This window comes from Symphodus melops, assembly GCF_947650265.1.
Source record: "Symphodus melops genome assembly, chromosome: 17".
Classification (NCBI taxonomy): Eukaryota; Metazoa; Chordata; class Actinopteri; order Labriformes; family Labridae; genus Symphodus; species Symphodus melops.
Window position 1 is genome coordinate 17,122,601 of NC_136707.1, and position 20,817 is coordinate 17,143,417.

The following is a 20,817-nucleotide window of genomic DNA, read 5'->3' on the forward strand; positions in this document are numbered from 1 at the left end:
ACCTCAAAAATTGCCCTATTAGAAATTAGAGGTTTATTTACTATTGTGTCTGCCCCCATATTGGGAAAAGACCGCCCCCTTGCGTCCAAACAGGAAAGGTGCATACAATAAACTAGTCAAGGTAACGAAACTACTGTATGACATCAGTAAAGGCATATTTTGTATTTTAAAACAATTCCTGAGCATACATATACACATGATATGATTCATATAAAACAGGCCGTGATGTTCATATTTTGCACCATGTCTGAAAAAGTGATATGCTAAACATTACTTCTGACATTACAAGTTTGTGCAAGTGGAATTTTGTTATCTGCTCTCAAAGCACCTGTTGGTGCACTTAATAAAACAAGAAATATTTAAAGGGATAACTATGTAAACCACTCTTGTCTGGTTTGGGTATTTGGGTAGACAGATGGAGGGTCAACAAAATCTTTAAGAGGATTACTGGTAATACAGCCTTAACTTTTCAACTGTGTCTCCTCAAAGAGTGACTTGAATGTGCGAATTCTAAAACTTTTGTTACTTTCATATGAATGTGCTTTTATGCTTCATACGATTGTTTTGCTTTTAACTCTGTGTTCTGCGATATTGTGAGCATTTATTCACGACAACTGGATTAGTATCGATAGCAGTAAAAGTTGTTCCACATAATAATTGTTAGATTTTACTTCATTCAGTCTGTGTGAATGTGGGTATATGTAAATCAGTTTTTCCTCAGACAAAGAGCTGCTCTTCCTTCCCTGAGTGGCTGCGTCTCAGCTTCAGGCCCAGCAGGATCTTGTGAGCTGGTGAATTCAGTTTGTGCTCAGAAGGAAGTGTTTTTGATGTCTGGCACAACGTCTGACGCTTTCCAACACACTGCCTGTTATTGGAATGATTTATGTTCAGACCAGCTTGACACCCAGCTGACACCACCTGAGCAGAGTCCTGTGTTGAACTGGACGAAGTCACTGTGGAAGTTGATGTAAGGGTTGAGTCCAGCCCCAGCATGTACTGCACAACTTGTCGCGGGTTCAGTGAGCCTTCCACTTTACTCTCAGAGGCTCCGATGGCCTGGTTAGGCTGGTGGATGTTCTCACTGTGGGCATCTAAACTTGGAGAAGGTCTCTGTGTCCCTGGTTCTGGAGAGGAGCTGCGGCTGCTGTCTGCACTCCGTGGAAGGCCACTCGCCGGGACTTCCTGCTCCTTGGTTGTGCGACACGGGTTAGAGAATCGGGTTCCTGAGTTATGCCGATGATATTTCACAGGCTGTCTGGTGAAGCGATAGTATGGCTGGTTCTCCAAAACAGGGTCTGGCTCTCCAACTGGCTCACCCTGATGATGGCCTCTCATAGCCAGGACTGAAGCAGAGGAGGAAGAACATGGAGTGATTCTTAAATAAAGCACATGATAAATATAGACATCGAGTGACGAATATTACAAGCTTTGACTGCTTTTTATTAAAGCAAACAAAGAACCTTAGCTACGGATGTTCTACAGAACAGGCTGGATCTATATTCAAATATTATTCATCTGATTTAAAGCTCTGAGAAGCCTTGATGCTGCTTGCTGCTGGAGCCACAGAGAGAAAGACACCACAGACCTTAAGCAAGAGTGAAGCAAGCTAAGAAGAAATAAAGCATACAACATACAAGGCAGGAAAAAAACAAATGACTTGGCAAGATCTCTAACAAAAGTAAAATAATCACAATCTAAACATTGTTCTAATGATCCATCTCAACTACTCAGTTTTAGCAATAATCTACAAGAAAATAAAAAAGGAAGTCTTATTTCCTGAAATAGCTGGCGGAAACACGCCTGAAAGAAAAAGGAACTAGAACAGACTCTTGATGCACTTTGCATCCACTTTATCTTCATCGGAAGTACTACGTTTCTGTAACCTTGATCGTTTAACTTTCTGCATAGAGGAAATTAAGTGAAACAAAAAATGAGGAGCAGTTTGTTACCTTGAATTTGAAGCAACAACTCCAACTTAAAAAGTACAAGCTGACAATGATCATACTCAATACATCAACAACTTCACACATCTATCTATCTAGATCATCATTATCTGATTTAGCTATTCTTTCAAGTCAGGAGGAACTGCTCTGTCACTAAGTCCCGCCTACCTGCTCTTTCATTGGCTTCGGAGCTCAGCTGGTCCACTGCCTCATTGGATGAAGACTTGTCAGATATATAACCCTCGCTTGACTCTCTCTTGATTGTTCGATTCTGTTGGAATGACACAAATTGAGTGGTGGGGTTTTCTACAAACTTTAATAATCTGAAATACTGCATTACCAAAGTATACGAGTGAGTGAGTCAAAATGCAAAAGTGATGAACTGGTGTTGAATTTAGAATTTATCAAGGACTTTTTAAACTGAGAGATGAAGTGCCAGTAAACCCTTTTTTTTTTTACTTTTGTGGCTGGAGTTCATCTGGAACAGCTACTGTAAATGTCAACTAATTATTTTTATTTATCAGCCAGTGTAATGTCCACATAATAGAGTTTGACAGGAGGCCATGCAGGTCATAGAGCGGTTGAGAAGCAGCAGCTATTACTCCTGACAGAGTAAGCGTGAGGTGACAGGCGCTTATAGAATCTTAAAACAACAGGTGAACAAATCAGCAGAAGAAGTTAAGGTGAACTCGCATTATGTGTATGTCAATCAACTGCTCCAACTAAACGCATGTAGTACTAATATGCTACATACATCTTCAATGCTACAGTTACTAAGTCTGTGTTTGGGCTGAGAGTTTTCTCACCGATGAACTTACTTCTAGTGAAAGTGGCCGCTCTCTGGAGGAGGTTTCATGCTCTAAGTGAGCGTAAACTTCCCCATCCGAGGGACAGGAAGCTCTGGGAGGGGTGTCAGGAAGAGGTGCAGTGGGAACTGGAGGAGGAGGCGTATGGCTTCTCGGCTGAAGGCCAAAAATCTCGTCATGGTGTGTGATGAGGAACTCAACTAGCACAGCCTGGTAACTGGTCTCCAGCAGGGCGATCATTGACATGTCCGTGGACACAAGAGGGCGCAGCAGTGTCGGCCCAAACACAATACCCAAATTGCTCGGGGACATCTTGTTTTCTAGGTTCTCCGAAACCCTGTGAAGACAGAGAGCAAAATAAAGACAAGAAATCGAAAGGTAAATCTACTGGGCGGGTTTAGTTAACTAAAACTACAGGGGTTTCTAACACAGCTGCATGCTCACCTTTGCAGATGACTCAACAGGTGCTGCAAGGTGCTGTAGCAATAAGAAGGAAGTCTCTGTAGTAGCTTTTGCAGGCTGTTAATGATGTCCCTTATCTCGTTAGTGTCTGGTGTAGGCTCCCTTTCACTCAGGTGCTGAATGTTTTTACCCACAGTGATGAAGTTATGGTACAGGTCATAGGTTAGTAAGGGCTCTGGGAGCTGGGAGAGAGGAAGAGAGATATTACTTGTTGGAGAACAGAGAGACAAGTTATGATATGTCTTGAGTCTCACACTTCAATCTGTTTTTGTAAGCCTAAGACATTCATTGAAGCTTTTTAAGGGTTTTTTATTTTTATTTTATTCAAACAAGGTGAAGGTAGGTAGTGGTGACCTCAATTTAATGAGGCTTTAAAATGAAGTACCTCCTTGAAGAAGTGTTTCAGCATTGAAGTGATGTCATGTGGTGAGAGGTCAGAGAGGTCCACCTGGTCCTTTTGCATCTCAAAGGCCTGGCAGAGCTTCTGGATTCGGGGCTTGGAGCCGCTCACACGATACACTCCCTTAGAGAGAAAAAAAAAAGAGTTATCAGATCACGGATACATTTAATATCTTGTTTTTCTGAACTTCGAGCACTGTGCTGGTAAATAATACCTGTACAGAGAGGGCGCGACTTTCAATCTCAGAAGTGCAACGCAGCACCACAAACGGCACCTCGTCTGGTCTGTCACGTGTCACCAGAGACAGGTCCACTCCGAACACGGTCCCCTTCCTGTGTTCACACTCTAACTGACACACCTCCATACACTTCCTGTGCAAAGCCAGGCCGCACTGAAGGTAACAAAAGGACAAGTCAGAGGGTTTCAGCACTCTCACTTATTACCATGCGAGTGTATTTCTCTTCAACTGGCCTCGTACCTCCTCACATTCCACCCCGCTGACAACAATGTAGTTCTCACAATGTTTGCATTTCACCATCTTGCTCTTCATCTTTCTGAGTCGGTGTGTCAGCGCAGCTCGTGAAGGTGTACGCATCTTCATCGGCTGACCATCAATGCACTCTAGAAGGAGACCATATGGCCAGAATAATACTCTTTGAATAACCAATGGAGAATGGTTAAACACTCCTTAGAAGTATTCTGCTCATAGAGGCATGCAAATCAAGTAACAAACCTGATTCTGAGGTAATGTCCCTTTCGTCCAGGTCGTCTGATGACACCGTCAGAGTGGATGTGTTTTTAGGCAGTCTCTTTGTGTGCGCTTCGGTTATACATGAGTGTAGTCCAGAGAAGAGAATAGAGGAGAAACTATAAGTGTTAATCTTTATAAGGTACAAAGTGAAAGAATAATCATAGAAACAAATTCAGACTTGTGCGTACCGGGACTGGAAAGAGATTCTAAACTGCCTCCCATACTCTCCCCATCACTGTACCCTGCTTTCCCTAATGTGCAAAAAAACACGGAGAGCAGGAGTTTAATTAAAGAGGAAAATTTGTCAGTTTATATAACCATGGTTTAATCATGGAGAGTCCTTACTGCCATCGTTGGATCTTCTGTAAGCGTTTTCATCTGTCACCGGTGAATAGTCCTGCACAGAGCTGAGAGGGTTGCTGGTTTTTCGTTTGTTCCTTTTCGGATAAAAAAGATCATGAACATAAGTTACTGAATAACAAGTAAACATATTTACAACAAATCGTCGTATATTAAACTGTTTTCTGTAGGCCATTGTAATATTTCAATTGAATGAACTAAATATCGAAGTAAGAAAAGGGTGAGATTGTTTTCATGAAGATAATCACACAGACTCATCCTGTTCTCCTTGCAAAACTACCAAAGCTTTCTTTTCACGTATGATTCATCTTTTTTCTGGCATTAAATCAATTACTTAAGATAGCTTGATACCCGCAGCAAACACTAAAAGCAGAGGCGGTCATTGGTCAGTGTACCGTACCCTTTGCCCTGAGGAAAATACTCCTGGAAGGTAAATGTTTGGAGAGGCTGCTCTGTGCGACGTTGGCTGAGGATGTAGAGCAGGTAAGGCTCTCCAGGCTCCAGAGACCTGCATGTCAACTCCAGGTTGTGATAGCCGAGTGGAACAGGCTCCGTCTGCTGCCGCTGGTAGTAAAACATGTTGACTGTGGCCTGCAAAAAGGAGACAAGGTGATTTCACTCTGCTAGTACAACAAACAAATATATCAGCATTGGCCTAATATATAATTTCAGATAACATAGGTGTTGTTTTTTAAAAAAAATATTGGAGTTAAACATGAATGATGTGAAGAAATCAAAAGGAATCTTTTTTTTTTGTTATTGTTGAGATAAAACTCCAAAGCATTACGTGCTGCAAATAATCCATAAATCATCAATGTGTGTACACTTTTATCAATCAGGTGCTTCAGACATAATTACTTTGCTTCCTATAGGAACAATGGCTTACTGCATCCAAATATTTTCCGAGTTGATGCTTCTAAAAATGGACCAAGTCATTTAGATTGACCTTTTTGGTTAAAGTAAGTACATTTGAAATTACAACTACATGCTATTACTATAGCAACAACCAAGTTTAATCAGGTAAGCTTCAAAGTTACTGCACTGTTCAACCTTTCTGAACGCATGCATACTGAGAGACAGATGTTGAGCTTGGTGATTACGAACCTCTTTAAGCACAGTGTCTCCCTGAAAGATGAGCTTGCGAGTGTGGGAAATAATCCTCTCTTTGACCTTCACTAACTCATCTTGGTGGATCTTGGCATCGCTCACACACTGTCTGTACAGAATCTCAGCTTCCATCACCTGGTGGATTTACAGAGAAGAGCAGAGAGGTGCTTGAGTATCACAAATGTGATTCTTTTAAACATCAGAAGAACATAATAATCATACACATTGTTTATTGGAGAATAGCAGTGCATGCAGCACATAAAGGGAGACACTCACTTTAGTCTGGGCTTCATCCTTGGACTTCCTCCTCTTATCCAGTGTTTTGATTCCAGCTGTATCATCCAGAGCTTTAGCAGATATAGCTTTGGCCTTTTCAAGCTCATCACAGCGCTGGAAGTACTGCTGACGAGCCTTTTTTAAAGCTGTCAAGGAATCATTCTGAAAACATGCGGGGGACACACGCACACACATGCGCACAAATGAAAATACCGTCTGAGCCATGTGCAGTTTGATAAGTTAGGGGATCTTTTTTTTTTTTTTTCGAGGCATCTGCCCGTCCAAAGTTTCTCAAATTATAATAAATTAATTTGGACAGTGCTATTAAACATGCTCAACTTCAACAAATAAACCTCATGCCTTACCATCCTTTTTTGTTCTCTTGCCCACTGATCCTTAAACTCTCTGCGCCATCTTTCAATCTCATTCCTCTTGGCAGCCAAAGCCTTTGGGACAAAAGTACTTAATAAAACACAAAGATGTGTACATGCATGTAAAAGAAAAGAACATATTGAACACACTTCACTCTTTCTATGTGTGAACTTCTGTACCTGGTAACAGCGGTTTTGTAGAAGCTCTGAAATCTTTCTAGAGGTCAAACTGTTCTTGATGTCTTGCTCTAGCGCCATTGTGTAGATGTACTGCAGGGGCATCATTTCCTACGAAGACAAGAAGAGCTTTAAACAGCGTTTTAATAGTAAATATTATAACACAGGCTTTCCTGTTCAGACGACACCACTCCATTGCAGGAAGTCATTTCAATATAACTCATCAGTAACATTAAAACGTAAACACTGACTAAACATCCAATGAATAATGCCGTACCTGCTGTGCAACAATGACTTTTGCCCCTTCAGCTGTCTTCATCACATTTTTTGCAAATTCTTGTTCTGTCAACAAACATTACAGTGTTACACAAAGATATTGTATGAAAAAAACCAGATGTTGCTATAATGCTTAGAGCCTCATTTCAGTGTCCAAGTGTCCATGTCCTTTTCAGAAATAGACACTATACGCTGTTCTGTTGTCATCAGTAAACAATGTTGCTCTGTTATGTGTAATCCATGGTGGTATGGAGTTAAACTTCACCAAGCATTACTCATCTGTTCCTTCCACAGCTGAGCAGGGCTGCTCCTCCGCTGCTTTACATTCTGATCGCTGTCAACAAAAATGAAAACTTGGCAACCCCAGACTGGACACCTGTGCTTGCTGATATCAGGATAATCACTGTCTATGTGCTCCAAATGGATCCATCTCCTTTATTACCCTCCGCTGCCCTGCTAATCTGCTCCATAATCCGTCCCCTCTGTGTGCTGTCATTGAATAGCTCACATGGAGACTGACCCGAACGCTGAGTGCAAGAAAACAGACAGCCCATGATATAACAGACAAGTCAACCCGGTTAAATTCCTCAACTATTGTTGAATAATTGTTTTGTTTTTTTCTTGTTGAACATGTGAAGCAAGACTCTGACTTCCTGTTATCTGCTGACTACAATACTGATTTGGGACTTTTTTTTTAAGGAACTCCCTGCCCACTGAAAAGCTTGTTGATTTTCTGAAACATGGTCAAACCTCTACGGAAAATGTATTTGAGGTCAAATCTACTTTTACAAAATGTTTAATAGCCTCTACTTTTAATAAATAAAAGGCACAGCCTTTATAAAGCAACCACTTGTACATTGGATAAGAGTATTTTTTCACACATTATACCGTATTAGAGGCACACAGCACAGGTATGTTGTGACAACATTTTCTATGTTACACTACTAAATGTGTGTTCACTTACCCAAGCTGATTCTCTTCTCCATCCAGACTAGGAGGTCTTTGGCGTAACGGCACCACATCTTGGCATACTGCAGCGCCGTCTCCACTCCACCCTCGCAGCGACAGAGAGCCAGGTCTGCTTCCTGGGCTGAGAGGGAGTACATCAGCATCACTGCAGGCTACTCACACTTTTCTGCTGAACCATCTAATGATCAGCCAGCGTGAGGTCACACTCAACTGCTATAGTCTCTCCTCCAACTCAAACTCAAAGAAACAGCAACTTGGGAAGATTAATGACTGAAAGCCCTCCAACTATTGAAAATAATCAGACAAGATAAAGATGTTAAAAAAAATCAAAGTCACTTAAAAAGAAAGAGGTGTACACGAACCCAAAACAGGAAACAATGATTGAATATTGCAGGCCATATCTGCTCCTCAGATTTCTAGATGAACTGATACTCTTTTCTTTGACAATTAGTAATCCCCAGTTGCCCCTACTTGGCACAAATGAGGAAGGGACCTAGAAAGACGAGGTCTCCAATTGTCAAATCCAAACGGCTTTTAGCTAAATAACTTCCCTCCTCTCTTCCTCTCTCTACTCAGCCCCTCCCTCTGACACCTGTTCACCTCCAGTCAGCAACAGAGAGACAACTAACTGTGGTTAGTGCAGTCACAAACACCACTCAGTGCCAATGTGCAGTATCAGACACCACCATGTCAGAGATCGACTGTGGTTCTATGTCTGCCACTTCGGTTCTTCCTCTTTGAATCATAACAGAACAGATGATGTATGCCTAACAAGCACTTGGCCTCTCAAACGCTCGCCACCCTATTTTCTCTGCTCGTCTTTTTCTCTGCGCTACATTTACAGCAAAACGATCACAAAGACAGTGTTAAAATGTATGAAAACACATTAGGGTTTTCATGGACCAAAGAAACACCACTCAAACTTTCACTTCTTCTAACAGTGCTAAACACAGTTCCGAGTATTCTGTTGTGTTTCTGACTGAGCTTAGCACGCAGAGCCAAAAAGAGTGTGACAACTTCTCTTTTAAGTTCCTCACTGTGACATGCAGATTTAGCTCTGCTCTGTTCCTTCTCTTAGACAACAAGTCCAGTTCGAGTTCAATAAAAATCCAAGCAGGAGGATGTTTCCTTCTCTGTCATCACACACAATCCTCAAGAACCAAAGGCGTTTCCACAACAATGACAGATTTGCGGCCGAAGGATGTGCCGATGTTGAACTTGATGAGCCTTTCCTTTCTGTGTTTTGTTGTTAGAAAGCAGGCTCTATGCAGATTCCTTGCTGCCTCATGGCAATGGTCTTCTCCACTTAGTTTGGGGATTATCCTGGCCAGGTCCAGATTGCGGAGTGACAAGCTTTAAAGAAGCACCCAGTGAGCTTTACCTCCTGGTGTGTCACAGACTAGGGGGGAGGGAGGGGAGAGGGGGGATTGATGGGTATCCAATCTGAACCAATGGCAGGACATGATACCAGATTACCAAAGAGCACGTTAATGTGCTTGGTGTATGTTTAATTGATTTCCTATGATGTGAAATGTATACCCAAGTACACTGTTCTCTGTGAGGGGTGCGTCGGAGATCATTGTAAGACTTAGACCTATGGCCAAAAGAAGACCCTCAAAAAGTCATTCACAGACAGAGCAGTGTTTTTAAAGTAAACTCAGTTAACTCCTGGCTAGCTTTCTCTGCATTTCTATTTCTAGTTAGTTCTAGTCTGTTCCTGTAATTGCTAATCTCTTATTCCTGTGCTGTGACCTGTAGTGTATGTTGGACTTAGGACGGAGCTTTTGGCAAAGACTTCCTTTTGGACTGTAAGTAAGTCTGCACTAATTTATCTTATTTGTATTAACAGTAAAAGCCAATTTAATACTGACGTTGCCTCTTTCTGCAGGGCCCTTCTGTCACTGCTTGTATCTGAGGCAAAAACTGGGAGCAGCTGGCAGCTGCTTTTATCCATTCCCTTTATCCTAATCTTATTACGACAGGACAATTACAACTTGCAGCTAAAAAGAGGAAAAATGGTGAAAAGAGGGCCCATTTAGTTAATGTCACAGGCAAACAACACTGAACATTATCTGTGGAGATGTCAGATGTCAGTCACAGGTTGGTTTAAAGAAAAGTAATCTAGCGGTGATCTAATCACACAGAGACAAGAAGACGCACAGTACACACACAGGATGAACTTGATGTGGATTCTGTATGCGCAGAGCGTCACAGTGTACATAGACTAGAAATGCACTGACTCACACACGAGATCATGCACACACCTCCACACTTCCTTTTGTTTCAGCTTGATCTCTTTGTCACGCAAATAATACCTGATTGTTTTCCATCAGCTTCACTGAGCTCACCACGTTTCAGTGCACAGAGTAGATCTTCACTCTGTTGGGGGAAAAAATCACATAGGTCATATATCATAAAATAGGTCATATATCATTTTCTGAAGAAAAGTTTCTATTTGAGATATTCTAAATTCAAACACAGATCTTTCATATGAACTGTATGAACTAGGTTTGAATTCCTTACAGTCAGAGCTTGTTCCTCTTTGACGTCTCCACTTTCTGCAAAGTTGGATTCTGAGTTGGACTGTGACTCAGTGTCTGACAGCACATCCTCCCCTGCACTAAACACAGAAACACTTTATTGAAAGAGAAACACCCAGTCAAATGCCCAAGGCTCACTTCTTTTTAAAGTACGTTAGCTTTCTTTATGCAAGAATGAAGCGTCAGCCATGTTTCCAAGTGCACATCTGCCATGCAGATAAAGGCGACACACTAACGTCACGTGCTGAAGCATTAGGTGATCAGTATCAGTACAATAAGAATTAATAACTTTGCAAAGTTATTAGAATATGATTCTAAGATGACAAATATATCAGAAAAAAACATCCTGTGCGGTTTCCATCAATCAGCCTCGTAAACAGCACCAGTACGTGACACCTCACTAACCACTGTTGTTCAGAATTCAGGTCAAACTGGAAAAAAAACTCAAAGTGATGCAGGAGACAAAAAAACAAATGTAACATAATTGATTAATGTGTCATACTTACGAAGTTAGTAAAGAAAGATCAAGATTATCAAACTCTCTGAAGATCTCGCTGTATCGTTTGGTTTCAGATTTATGATGTACCTTCTTCACTTCTGAAATGAAATTTGAAAGTTGTATAAGTATAACACAACACTGTACGGTTTGAGCACACAGACAAAGTGACACTATAACAAAATAACACAAAGGTTCTTCTTGTATAAAAAAAAGTGATATGAAGGACTAACCAGAGTCTGGACATGGATTGTGGTTAACAAAAACAGAATGAAAACATTGCAGATCACTTCAAGAAATCACCCAATAATAAGATCCTTCTTTGTCATTGAGACTATTGAATCTTAGTTGTAGACCTTCAGACTTTATAGATGTTTACTTAAAGAATCTGTCGCATGCTCAATGTACAACATGATGTATTTAGAGCATTAAAGACCAACATTGAGATGGATGGATTCTGCTAATGAGACACAATATAGAGAATAACTTATTCCTTCACTGAAGAAACATAAGAGACAGAATTTATTTTTTAATTTATCATTACTGAGAAAGAAAAATGTTTGACTGAACACAGATGTGTTGCTAATCAAAATAAAAGGTTAACCTTTAGCAGTTCTTCAATAATTGCCATTTAAAAAGGATATAATACTGAAAGGGGAAAAAAAGACAATTTGCAACAGTTGTGACATTTGAGAGAAAGCCATCTATCTCTCTCTCTCTCTCTCTCTCTCTCTCTCTCTCTACATTCTGGTCAACCACATCCTGCCTGCAGTTTGTGACATTTCTCATAATGAACATAGAGTCCTTGTTTTTCACAGCCGCAGTGTTGCAGTCTGTTCAGTTTAAGGATAAGCAGCAATAAGACATTTCAGCAAAGCTTGTTTTAATTCCAATTCTTATTCTTCCTTGTGTTTGAATGTTTTTATTCTTTGAATCTTAAACTTTTGAATCACAGTCACTTTGAGAAGAGTTCCTGAACAGAGACTTAACAAACATTCTCCTTCGATGTGAAGTTTTGACACACCAATCTGAAAGCATTTCCCTTCATTTTCTCTTTAGGCTATTGAAGAAACAAATGTAATGAGTTGAAGTACATTTAACATGATGTCAAGCACTGCCTCGACATCACATTCTTTGTGCTCACCTGTAGCTTGAGAGGACTCCTCGTTTGGCACTTGATCTTCCATTTCTGCCCTTTTTCCACAGAAGCAAGACCCTAGTTATGCCACTTATACATCATCTTCCCTAACACTACAATACACCTATAACGTTGACCTAATGTTAGGTCAACAGGAAATATGCAATGATGTGTTGACATGCATTGATTTAGCTGCAGGCTGAATTATTAGTGTGCAGCTCTGACCTTGCAGCTTTCAAAAGGAGCTTCTTCTGGCACGGTGGAAGTTGGCCAACGTTTTCACAAACATTGGAAGAGGAAGTGTGCTAGCTGTCACTGTAGGCCCCACCTACAATCTCACATCACACATAGAGGAGGTGCCAGTATGTTTGAGAGGTGTTGTGTTTATTTTAGAGCTCAGTATGATTTTTGATTAGCATATCATTTGACTTAGAAGAAATACTTGACAGTCATAACAGATGTTTGACCTTAGAATAGACAGATATTCGACTGACAATACAACTTCACAAGCACCACATGGGAATACATGAATAGATACAATTAAATTCTTCACCTCACTAAAAATATGTGCACATTCAGTTAAACTGAATGTCCTACATACAGAGGACTTTAAATGATTTTCTTTAGATTTTAATAAACCCATTGAACCTTAAACCAGTGACATGACGACACCTTAAGGGCCAACAATATAAAACAAAGTTCTACTTACCTGCACGGCTTCTGAAAGTAAAAGTCAGAAATACAGTACATGTAAGTATAGACTTGATCGAGCCTTCTCTTTGCAAACATTTTCATTTGATTTAGATTAAATTGCTAGGGTGAATAAGTGACTGCAAGAAACTACCTGCTTTTGAATGGACCAGAACATCCAATGGCTGCTATTATTTGTTGTCAGTGAATAGTTTGGACATGATGATCATTTCATTTAGGCAATATCACATGAGGAGTGATGTTCGAAAAAAAAAAAAAAAAGAAAAGAACTGCTGTAAATTAGCTAAGCATGAGGCTGCAGGTCGTGTGTTGAGGATAATCAAGCAAATGTCCGTTTCAGAGTGAGCATGTCTGAATTTGTCTGTTGTTGTCTCATAAACGTTTTGTTGACTTTTGTCAGCCATTTGTTTTTCTATTTTTCTTTTTTTGCAAATCGCCACCTTAGATTTATTTTATTTATTTATTTTTGTGTTTTTTCAAGTTACAATTCATCTGTGGATGTATAAAATTTGTTTACCTTGTATCTGGTGTTTTTCCATCCCCCACTTTGTCCTTCATTTTGTCATTTTATCCGAGAAGAGAAGAGGAAAGGAGAGGAGGTGGAAGGTGGAAAACTCTTGCCAGCTCAAATACTAATTGCTGTAACAGATGCATCCCACACAAATAATAAAACTTTGTTCCACTGAACAAAATAAAATCCGTCATGGGATGAAGAATTGTTCTAAAAGAGAACTTCTTTAATAGCATTATCTGTTCATTATCTGGTTACAGACTACAACATTCAACTGTTTTAATACAATTTTAACTACAGAAGAAATGGTTCAACCAGCAACACCACAGTGATTCAGCTTTTTCAAAAATAAAACTTTTTATTTTTCTAACATGTTTGTTTACAAGGCTGAGTGTTCCCATTATTACTTCCTGGGAGCTCAGCATAAAGTCAGATCCAAACAAGCGTGACTGAGAGGTGGAGAAACTTTTTAATCGCTCCCTACTCCCCCAGGCCCCACACCACCAAGCTAGCACCAAGACAGCGTGTACAGCGGTTTGTCTCGTCTGTAACTCTGTCAACAGCTGGTTCACACTATTTAGTCTGGAAACAATCCTATAGCTGTGACAAAAGGGCACAGGAACCCAGAAGTGCATTAGTATATACCCTACAGAAGAACTTTAAAACGATCAATTCTGAGACGACTGCAAGTGTTTCTCCTGTAATTTAATGCTTTGGTTAGGATGCTCAGAGCATCTTTAGTGGTGACTAATAATTCAATAAAGCACAGAAATTAAACATTTTAAAAGAAAAAAAAAAGCCTGCATATCAAAGCAAAGAGCATGCAGATGTTTCTCCTCACATGCTTTTCAGAACAGCGGCTAATGATTTGAAACATTTACACATTTTATGAAACATTTTATGGAAGTGTACAACCCTGTGGTTATTGCATACTTCTTTTGCGTTTCTCAAAAGTGTTTCCAAAAAGGCGTTCACAGTGTAATATCAATTAAAGACAAAGTTACTGCCTGATGACTGATTGCAGTTTTTGCTTTGTGTAGATTAACTTCTGTATGACAGACAGAAAGCAGGTACTGCAAATGCCATTTTAAATAGCAAGTCTAGTCCCTTTATAAAAAAAAATAAAATAAAAAAAACCTACTAAATGAAAAGATAAAAAATACAGGACAAAACAGATCCCTTTACAACTTGTAACACCTGGATAAATTAAACTAACAAACTCTGATGCCAAATCTAAAGAATCTAAGATGAGACACGGTTATAGAACTGGTGGCGTTTGTCCTTTGCAATACTACATTTGGTTCTCCCTTTCAGTTCCTCTCATAGCTCGTCTCGTGCTGTACTGTCCAGAGGTGACTGCAGCACGTCTGAGTTCTGCGCCTCGGAGCTGATCTCGGCCTGCTCGTGAGTTTTTCCTGAGCGTGCTCTGTCCCAGTCTGTACGGACCTTGTCGTTGTCCCACACGGTGGAGGTCTCAGTGTCGCTGATGTAGCCTTTGTCGCCTGTGTAGTGTGTCGGATAAACGAGAAGAGGCTCGGCTGAGAATGCCTTCAGGTCTCTGGTTTCAAAATGTTCCATATAATCGGACCTGTGGAGGAGACGGGAGAGTCAAGAAAAACAGAAAAAAGCTGAAGTGCTCAGTGAAAGTATTTGTGAATATCTGTGTTTTTTGTACTAGAGAGAGTATGAACACTTACACAGGGTGTTTATCAAACATTATAGGAAGAAACTCGTCCACTGGCAAAATCTTTTTTAATGGTTCTGCTTTCAGGAGCTTCTCTGCACCTTGTAATGACATCATATAGCCTAGTGTCCAATATGAATAGTCTGCCTCCACTAAGCTGTGTATATGAGGCACTGCTTTTTCTGGGCGATCCACTTGCATTCTCTTACGGCCGATGTAACTGAAAGAAAAAAAAACAAAAAAAACCCCCAGACGTTTATTAAAATACATTTCAAAGAACAAGTGATTGAGGTGAAACTGTGACGAGAGCACAAACTCACATGAGATCCCAGTCTAGACCTTCTTCTTCCACCTCACTCATCAAATTCATCAAGCGGCGTTTGAAGAAGATCTCAAAGCGCAGGTCGTCCTCGATCACCAAGGAGGTCTCCAGACGTCGCTCCACAATCTAAAGCAATGCACAGATTTATAAAATGACCAACCCAATCTGTCAGTTCCCCCAAATGTTTAAAGACTTGGCTCCTGGACTTCACCTCTTTCCAGATGTTATAGTGGGAGAGGAAGCATCCCAGCTCTCCCTTTGTCAGGGGGCGACCGTGGTATGGATCACTGTATCCAGGGAGCATGTGGATGCCCAAAGCCTGAATTTCACTGATATTCATAGCTCTGAAATAGAGAAAAAGAGACGTTAGTGGAGACAAGTGTGATTTCCAAGCTCAAAAATAGCAAAAATGGATTTGTTGAACTTACTTTCCATCTACAGCTGCAATGACCTTACATTCAATCCCCTGCTCGTTTAAAGCTCTCAGCATGCGCTCTCGTCGGTCTGTCCGCCTCTGCAGGTTTATCATGAACACCTGCATAACAGGAGCCCGGCTATGTAATTACAAGTTTCTAACAGCAGGGGGACACATTCGGCATAGAAGCAGATAGAGGGGCCATTTTTGCAGTCTCCATCTTCACATCACTCATACTCACCTCGTCAAAGCCAAGTTTGTCAGGTTGTTTTCTAGGAACAGGAATGTATTTGGAGGGCATCACTGGGGGATAACGCACTACACGATGAGAGGGAAGATGGATGCAGAAATGGGATATGAATGATATTTAGAAACCCATGCTTATTGTTGTCCTTAGACAAAGCTGCAGTCGGTAGAATAAAGACAGCTACAGCGAGAGGAAAAAAGGATTTGGTAGCAGAAGTGAAGGAATCCAAGCTACTCACCATTAACCTCCAGCAAAGTGTGAATGAAGCTGTCCACCTCGTCTTGCAAAGTATTGTGGGATCGCAGCGGCACAGGGAAGAAACCATAGGTCTCTTTATTGCTTACAAACATTTGGACATCTGTAGAGAGCAGAGGGTACAAACATTACTTTTTTTTTTTTTTACGAGTTTCACAACAGTTTGAGGCTGCAGATTGCCGAAAAAAAATGTGTTTATTCTTCGGATTTAAGCGCCAAAATGTGAAATACCTGCCATCCGAGCAGAGTAAGCAAACACAATGATATCGTCAAAGGCCCAGCTGTATTCAGGGTGTGGCGGGTGAAAGGCCAGCTGCCTGGATGCCTCTTTCCGGAGGTCTATGAGGAAGGTTGAGTGGACCATGGAGACTGCAAAACAGCCCTTCCGTACCTGCTTCCTCATGGGTATGTAAGCAGGGGTGCGCTTATAGTAGCCCTGCGATGAACAGATGAGTTCAGCGTTCTAGAACATTCTTTAATTCAAATGTTTTGAAAGTGCTTCACTTTCAAAAAAAAAAAAAAAAAAAGTCATCAGCACAGTTACCTGGGAGGTCATTCCACACCAGAAGTTTGAATAGGCTGCTCGGGAATCAAGCATTGGAGCAATGATGGTCTTATTCTCGTTCATCAGCTTCCAGAGAACATCAGGATTGGTGAGGAGGTTGTCACAGTCGGCCAACTTCCCAGAGAGAGAGAAAACAACAGTTAAGATAGTTTGGCAATATCACATTGGTCAATCAGTCTTTGATTGCACAGCGCCGCTTCATCACAAATGTAATCTTAGGACCCTTTACAAAGAAGCAGGTAAAAGACCTTACTATTTATTATATCACCTTCAAAGACCTGACATTAATCCATTATGAGCACTAAGAGACATTTTAAAGTGTGACGGTAAGAGTGGCAAAGAAAAATGCCCTTTAAGAAGCAAAAGAAAGAGGGATAGAGGGAGATGGTGGAAGAAACAGTGAGGTTAACGAGGTAACCCCCCCTTTGGCGTTTCAGTAAAAACTGAGAAGTAAAAATAGCCATAGGCATTCATTTCATTTCTGTCCTTTTTAATTTGGAGAAAGTTGGGACAGTTCTCGGACATTTTAGCACTATATTATTGCATTGCTGGATGTACTGTGCTTCAAAATTATAACCCACTGAAACGAGACAATGTGGGCTGGGCTGGAGAATAGAAAATAGAAATGTGCTCAAATATGGTTCATGCCAAGTCCGGCTTTGTGTCAGTGAAAGAGTGCAGCAGATAATCTTTAACTGTAGGACCAAGAAAAACAGAACTGGGTCCTTTTTCAAGCACCCTCCCTGGTGCCTAAATTACAATTTGTGCTTTGCACTCAACTTTGCACATACCCTCCTGCTGCTGTGACTGAACAATGAAGATAGGGGAACAAACAATGTCTAAGTGCTTAAAATGGGAAAACAAACATGTGTTACGGTGTGTAACGGGTCGTTTTGTTGACCTACCATAAAGTAGTCTGCCCACATCTCACGAGCTGAGTCCAGGGCTACCTGCCGCAGCTTCATGACATGCTCATACCGCTGGTCCGTCCACTGCTTTGGACCCTCCTCTTGCTCGTACTCGCTACAAGACACAGTTGGATACTGATAAGGCTGACGTCATTGTCCCAGTAAGCACTTTAAAAACAAAACATTTCACTGGAATCAAGTCACCGACCTGGGCTGCTCTTTTGGCCTCCACTCCACGTAATGGTAAAGGCTCTGCACCTTGACGAGCCAGTCACGCAAAACCAATGTGGTGTTGTCCTTGTTATGGTCAGTGGCTACCCTGTCAATGAGCCACAAAAGGTAGATGATTAGACGGGACAGTGTTCAACATATGGAGAGTTTACCATTTACAACAGCTGAGGCCAATAAAAACAGGGCAGCATCAACGGTGAACTGGATTGAAAGAAGATACCACGACTCAAATAGCAGCGGCCTTGAGTTCACTTTTTGTAAGCTCATTGTCTGCAGCTGTGAGAACACACGCACAAGTGTTAAAGATACCAACATCAGAAAACAAAGACACTGAACATCTTCTGGATGTGTGTAATGGTAGAGTATTATATTTAAGGTTTGTTATATTGAGGTGACCTAATATAACATATCAAAAAACAGCATTACAGAAGTGAAATTTAGCCTGAAGGAAATGATTCAGACTGACTGAGGCCATGTGTAGCACCTGGTCAGACAGCTTCGCTCTCTTTCTGTGAACGTAAACTTAAACTCAGTGCTTGAATCGCTTTGTCATGAAAGTGTGAAATCAATCCACAGCCTTCCTTTTTTTTAGCCATGTAGCTTACGAGGTCAAAAGTCTTTGCTGTTGTTGGGTTTTGTTTTTTTTTTGTGCAGGAACAGCTGCACATAAGTCAGCCGAGATTGTGTTTTGTTCAGGACTGCAGCCAAACTGGCTCGTCATGACAGATTTCACATAGATCTGTGAGAACACCGCAGCTCCCTGCTAAACCTTTCCTTCCCTCACTCCTGCTGTCCATCCTTCCAAACTCTTATACTTTGAATAACACCGATGTGGCTGCCTCATGTTCAGCTCAAATAAATATTTGCCAAACGCATAGATGAAACCCTGGAATTCTGTTCCTCTAAACATACATCTGCAGTGGGTGTTTGACTAACATCTGGTCTAATGTTGCTCTAGTGAAGCAGCAACATAGTGCTAATTGCATATAAAAGGATTCAGTGGCTTTTTCAGAATTGGAGGCTTTGGCAGGCGGACAAGCAGCAACAGACAGCTTATAGTGTGTTGTGTTTAAAGCATGATACAGCACTTTGCATTTTTCTCATAGTGGCTTAATGTGCTTGCAAAACATGTCAAAACAAAACTGCACTTCCTCAAATACTGCACTTCCTCATAAACAGAACACTTCAAAGTCCACTGGCTGAAAAGAGAGAAACGAACCCATTTCACTCCCATACAGCCACTCACATAAAGTGAAACGTGTTTATGGAGGTGCCGAGTGAAGAGCATACCTTTTAAGCCCTGCAGGCAGTCACTCAAAGTGCTCAGAGCTGCGAGCATGACTGCAAGAGGGGCTGTTGGAGCATGTCGTTTAGTTATTATGCTGGAAACACCTCCCTTTCACTTCCCTCAATGTGCCTGGGCATGGCAGACGTATGTTTAAATGCTCTATAACATCCATTTGCACTTCCCACTAGATAAATGCCTTCAGAATTTAAGTTTGTCTCAATGACAGACAGGGTGTCTCTTTGGGGAGGTATGTGGCTGACAGAAACACATGAGCTCTACTATATAATGTGGCTTCAGATTCCGGAATAATTAATCATGCAAATCAAATGTTCAACTTGTCACCGCACAAAAAATAGCAGTCAAAATGTGCTGCTATTACTTAATCACACACAGATGGTTAAAGGATTACATCTGGATTTAAGTAAGGCCATCATTTTTTTGTTATAAAATAGATTATTTTTTTTTTGTTGAAAACTTATTCTATAATCTCCATCTTCTCCTTGGGCTAACTGAGACAGGCTTTACATAATGGAAATATGACAGGATTATATAAAGAGTCAATCACTGCACTAGTCACATATTCAGGTGTGCCTGGTGATATTGACTCAGGAGTTGAAGACTGGGGGTGGCAAAAAAGCTCCGGGTGTTAATGGCCAATGCAAACATCACAAAGTCTTTCTTTGTTACAGCTAATTCATACAGCTCCCCTCGTGGACACTTTGGTCGTGTCCCCTCCCCTCTCCTCCACGTATACAGATCAATGCATGATGAGCACAGTGACAAGATGTGCAAACCTCTGTCACACTTCGCCTCCGATGACCGAACAAAGTCACATTAAGTTGTTATTTGATCAGCGGTCTCAACTCGGAGGAAGTTGAAGTTGCAGCTATTATTTCTAAGACTTTTAACTCTCGCCACAACTTGACTACAATGTTCTGCAGCGAATATTAGCCCGTCATCCTTTGCGGGTACGCCCCATTTTTACTTTTCTCCAACCTCGGCCGACAGTAAAGCGTGCACCGTTTGTATGGAATAAAAAAAGAAGACGCTGTAAGAAAACAAAACAAAAAACTTTTGACACCTACTACCATATGAGCGATTGACTCCACTTCTTAGTAAAAGCTAAAACGTAGGCTAGTCAAAATAACTCACCACAGAGCCATTCGTTCTTTGGGGTAGTTGAGACGCTCAATGGAGCCGAGAAAGTACGGCAGCGAGTGCTCGGAGTTTCTGCAGATGAGGGCGAGCAGCACCCGGGGAGCGAGCAGCGGAGACTCGGGGCTCCAGCGCTCCTCTGCAAAATATCCCCGCACAGCACCGCAGCAGGACAGGAGCAAGATGAGCAGGGTGGCGGGGAGGCACGCCAGGCCGAGCATCGCTGTTCTAAATTCAGAATTATGTTCAACAATTAAACGTAAGAAGTTCGAGGTTGTGGCTCGTGAAGAGACACTGCTGATTAAAAGTTAAAATCTTTCCTTTCCGCTCATCACAGAAAATCTGTGCAGCAGCTGTAGCAGCTCCTGATGTGACAACACTGCGAAGTACAGATTTAAAGGGGTGGGATGTGTGTCATGGATTTTAAAGGGGATGGACTAGTTTCCATTAATG

At 41.2% G+C, this 20,817-nt stretch overlaps 2 protein-coding genes across 4 annotated transcripts; both read right to left on the reverse strand.

Moving 5' to 3' along the window:
* Positions 1–18: 18 nt before the first annotated feature.
* Positions 19–12,335, reverse strand: gmip (GEM interacting protein). 3 transcript variants are annotated; one of them, XM_079366503.1, is made up of 21 exons: positions 12,079–12,335; positions 10,945–11,035; positions 10,422–10,518; positions 10,214–10,277; positions 7,894–8,019; positions 6,931–6,995; positions 6,657–6,764; positions 6,471–6,551; positions 6,106–6,267; positions 5,827–5,964; positions 5,123–5,313; positions 4,708–4,799; positions 4,551–4,613; positions 4,345–4,431; positions 4,090–4,232; positions 3,826–4,002; positions 3,597–3,734; positions 3,194–3,393; positions 2,762–3,086; positions 2,112–2,214; positions 19–1,343 (listed from the first exon to the last, which is right to left on the reverse strand). In XM_079366503.1, the coding sequence occupies exons 1-21, from the start codon at positions 12,119–12,121 to the stop codon at positions 718–720; spliced, it is 3,120 nt and encodes a 1,039-aa protein (XP_079222629.1). In that variant the 5' UTR covers positions 12,122–12,335; the 3' UTR covers positions 19–717. The 3 variants fall into 3 exon arrangements, with proteins under 3 accessions (XP_079222629.1, XP_079222630.1, XP_079222631.1); XM_079366505.1 differs by lacking the exon at positions 2,112–2,214 and having other exon boundaries at positions 1,189–1,343; XM_079366504.1 differs by lacking the exons at positions 10,214–10,277; positions 10,422–10,518; positions 10,945–11,035; positions 12,079–12,335 and adding an exon at positions 8,261–9,281.
* Positions 12,336–13,632: 1,297 nt separating this feature from the next.
* Positions 13,633–20,757, reverse strand: colgalt1a (collagen beta(1-O)galactosyltransferase 1a). Its single transcript, XM_079365566.1, has 12 exons — positions 20,362–20,757; positions 17,899–18,009; positions 17,688–17,805; positions 16,762–16,896; positions 16,449–16,653; positions 16,201–16,320; positions 15,957–16,033; positions 15,729–15,835; positions 15,512–15,644; positions 15,299–15,426; positions 14,992–15,198; positions 13,633–14,882 (listed from the first exon to the last, which is right to left on the reverse strand). Exons 1-12 carry the CDS (start codon positions 20,583–20,585, stop codon positions 14,615–14,617), a joined length of 1,833 nt encoding a protein of 610 aa, XP_079221692.1. The 5' UTR covers positions 20,586–20,757; the 3' UTR covers positions 13,633–14,614.
* Between the last annotated feature and the right edge of the window lie 60 nt (positions 20,758–20,817).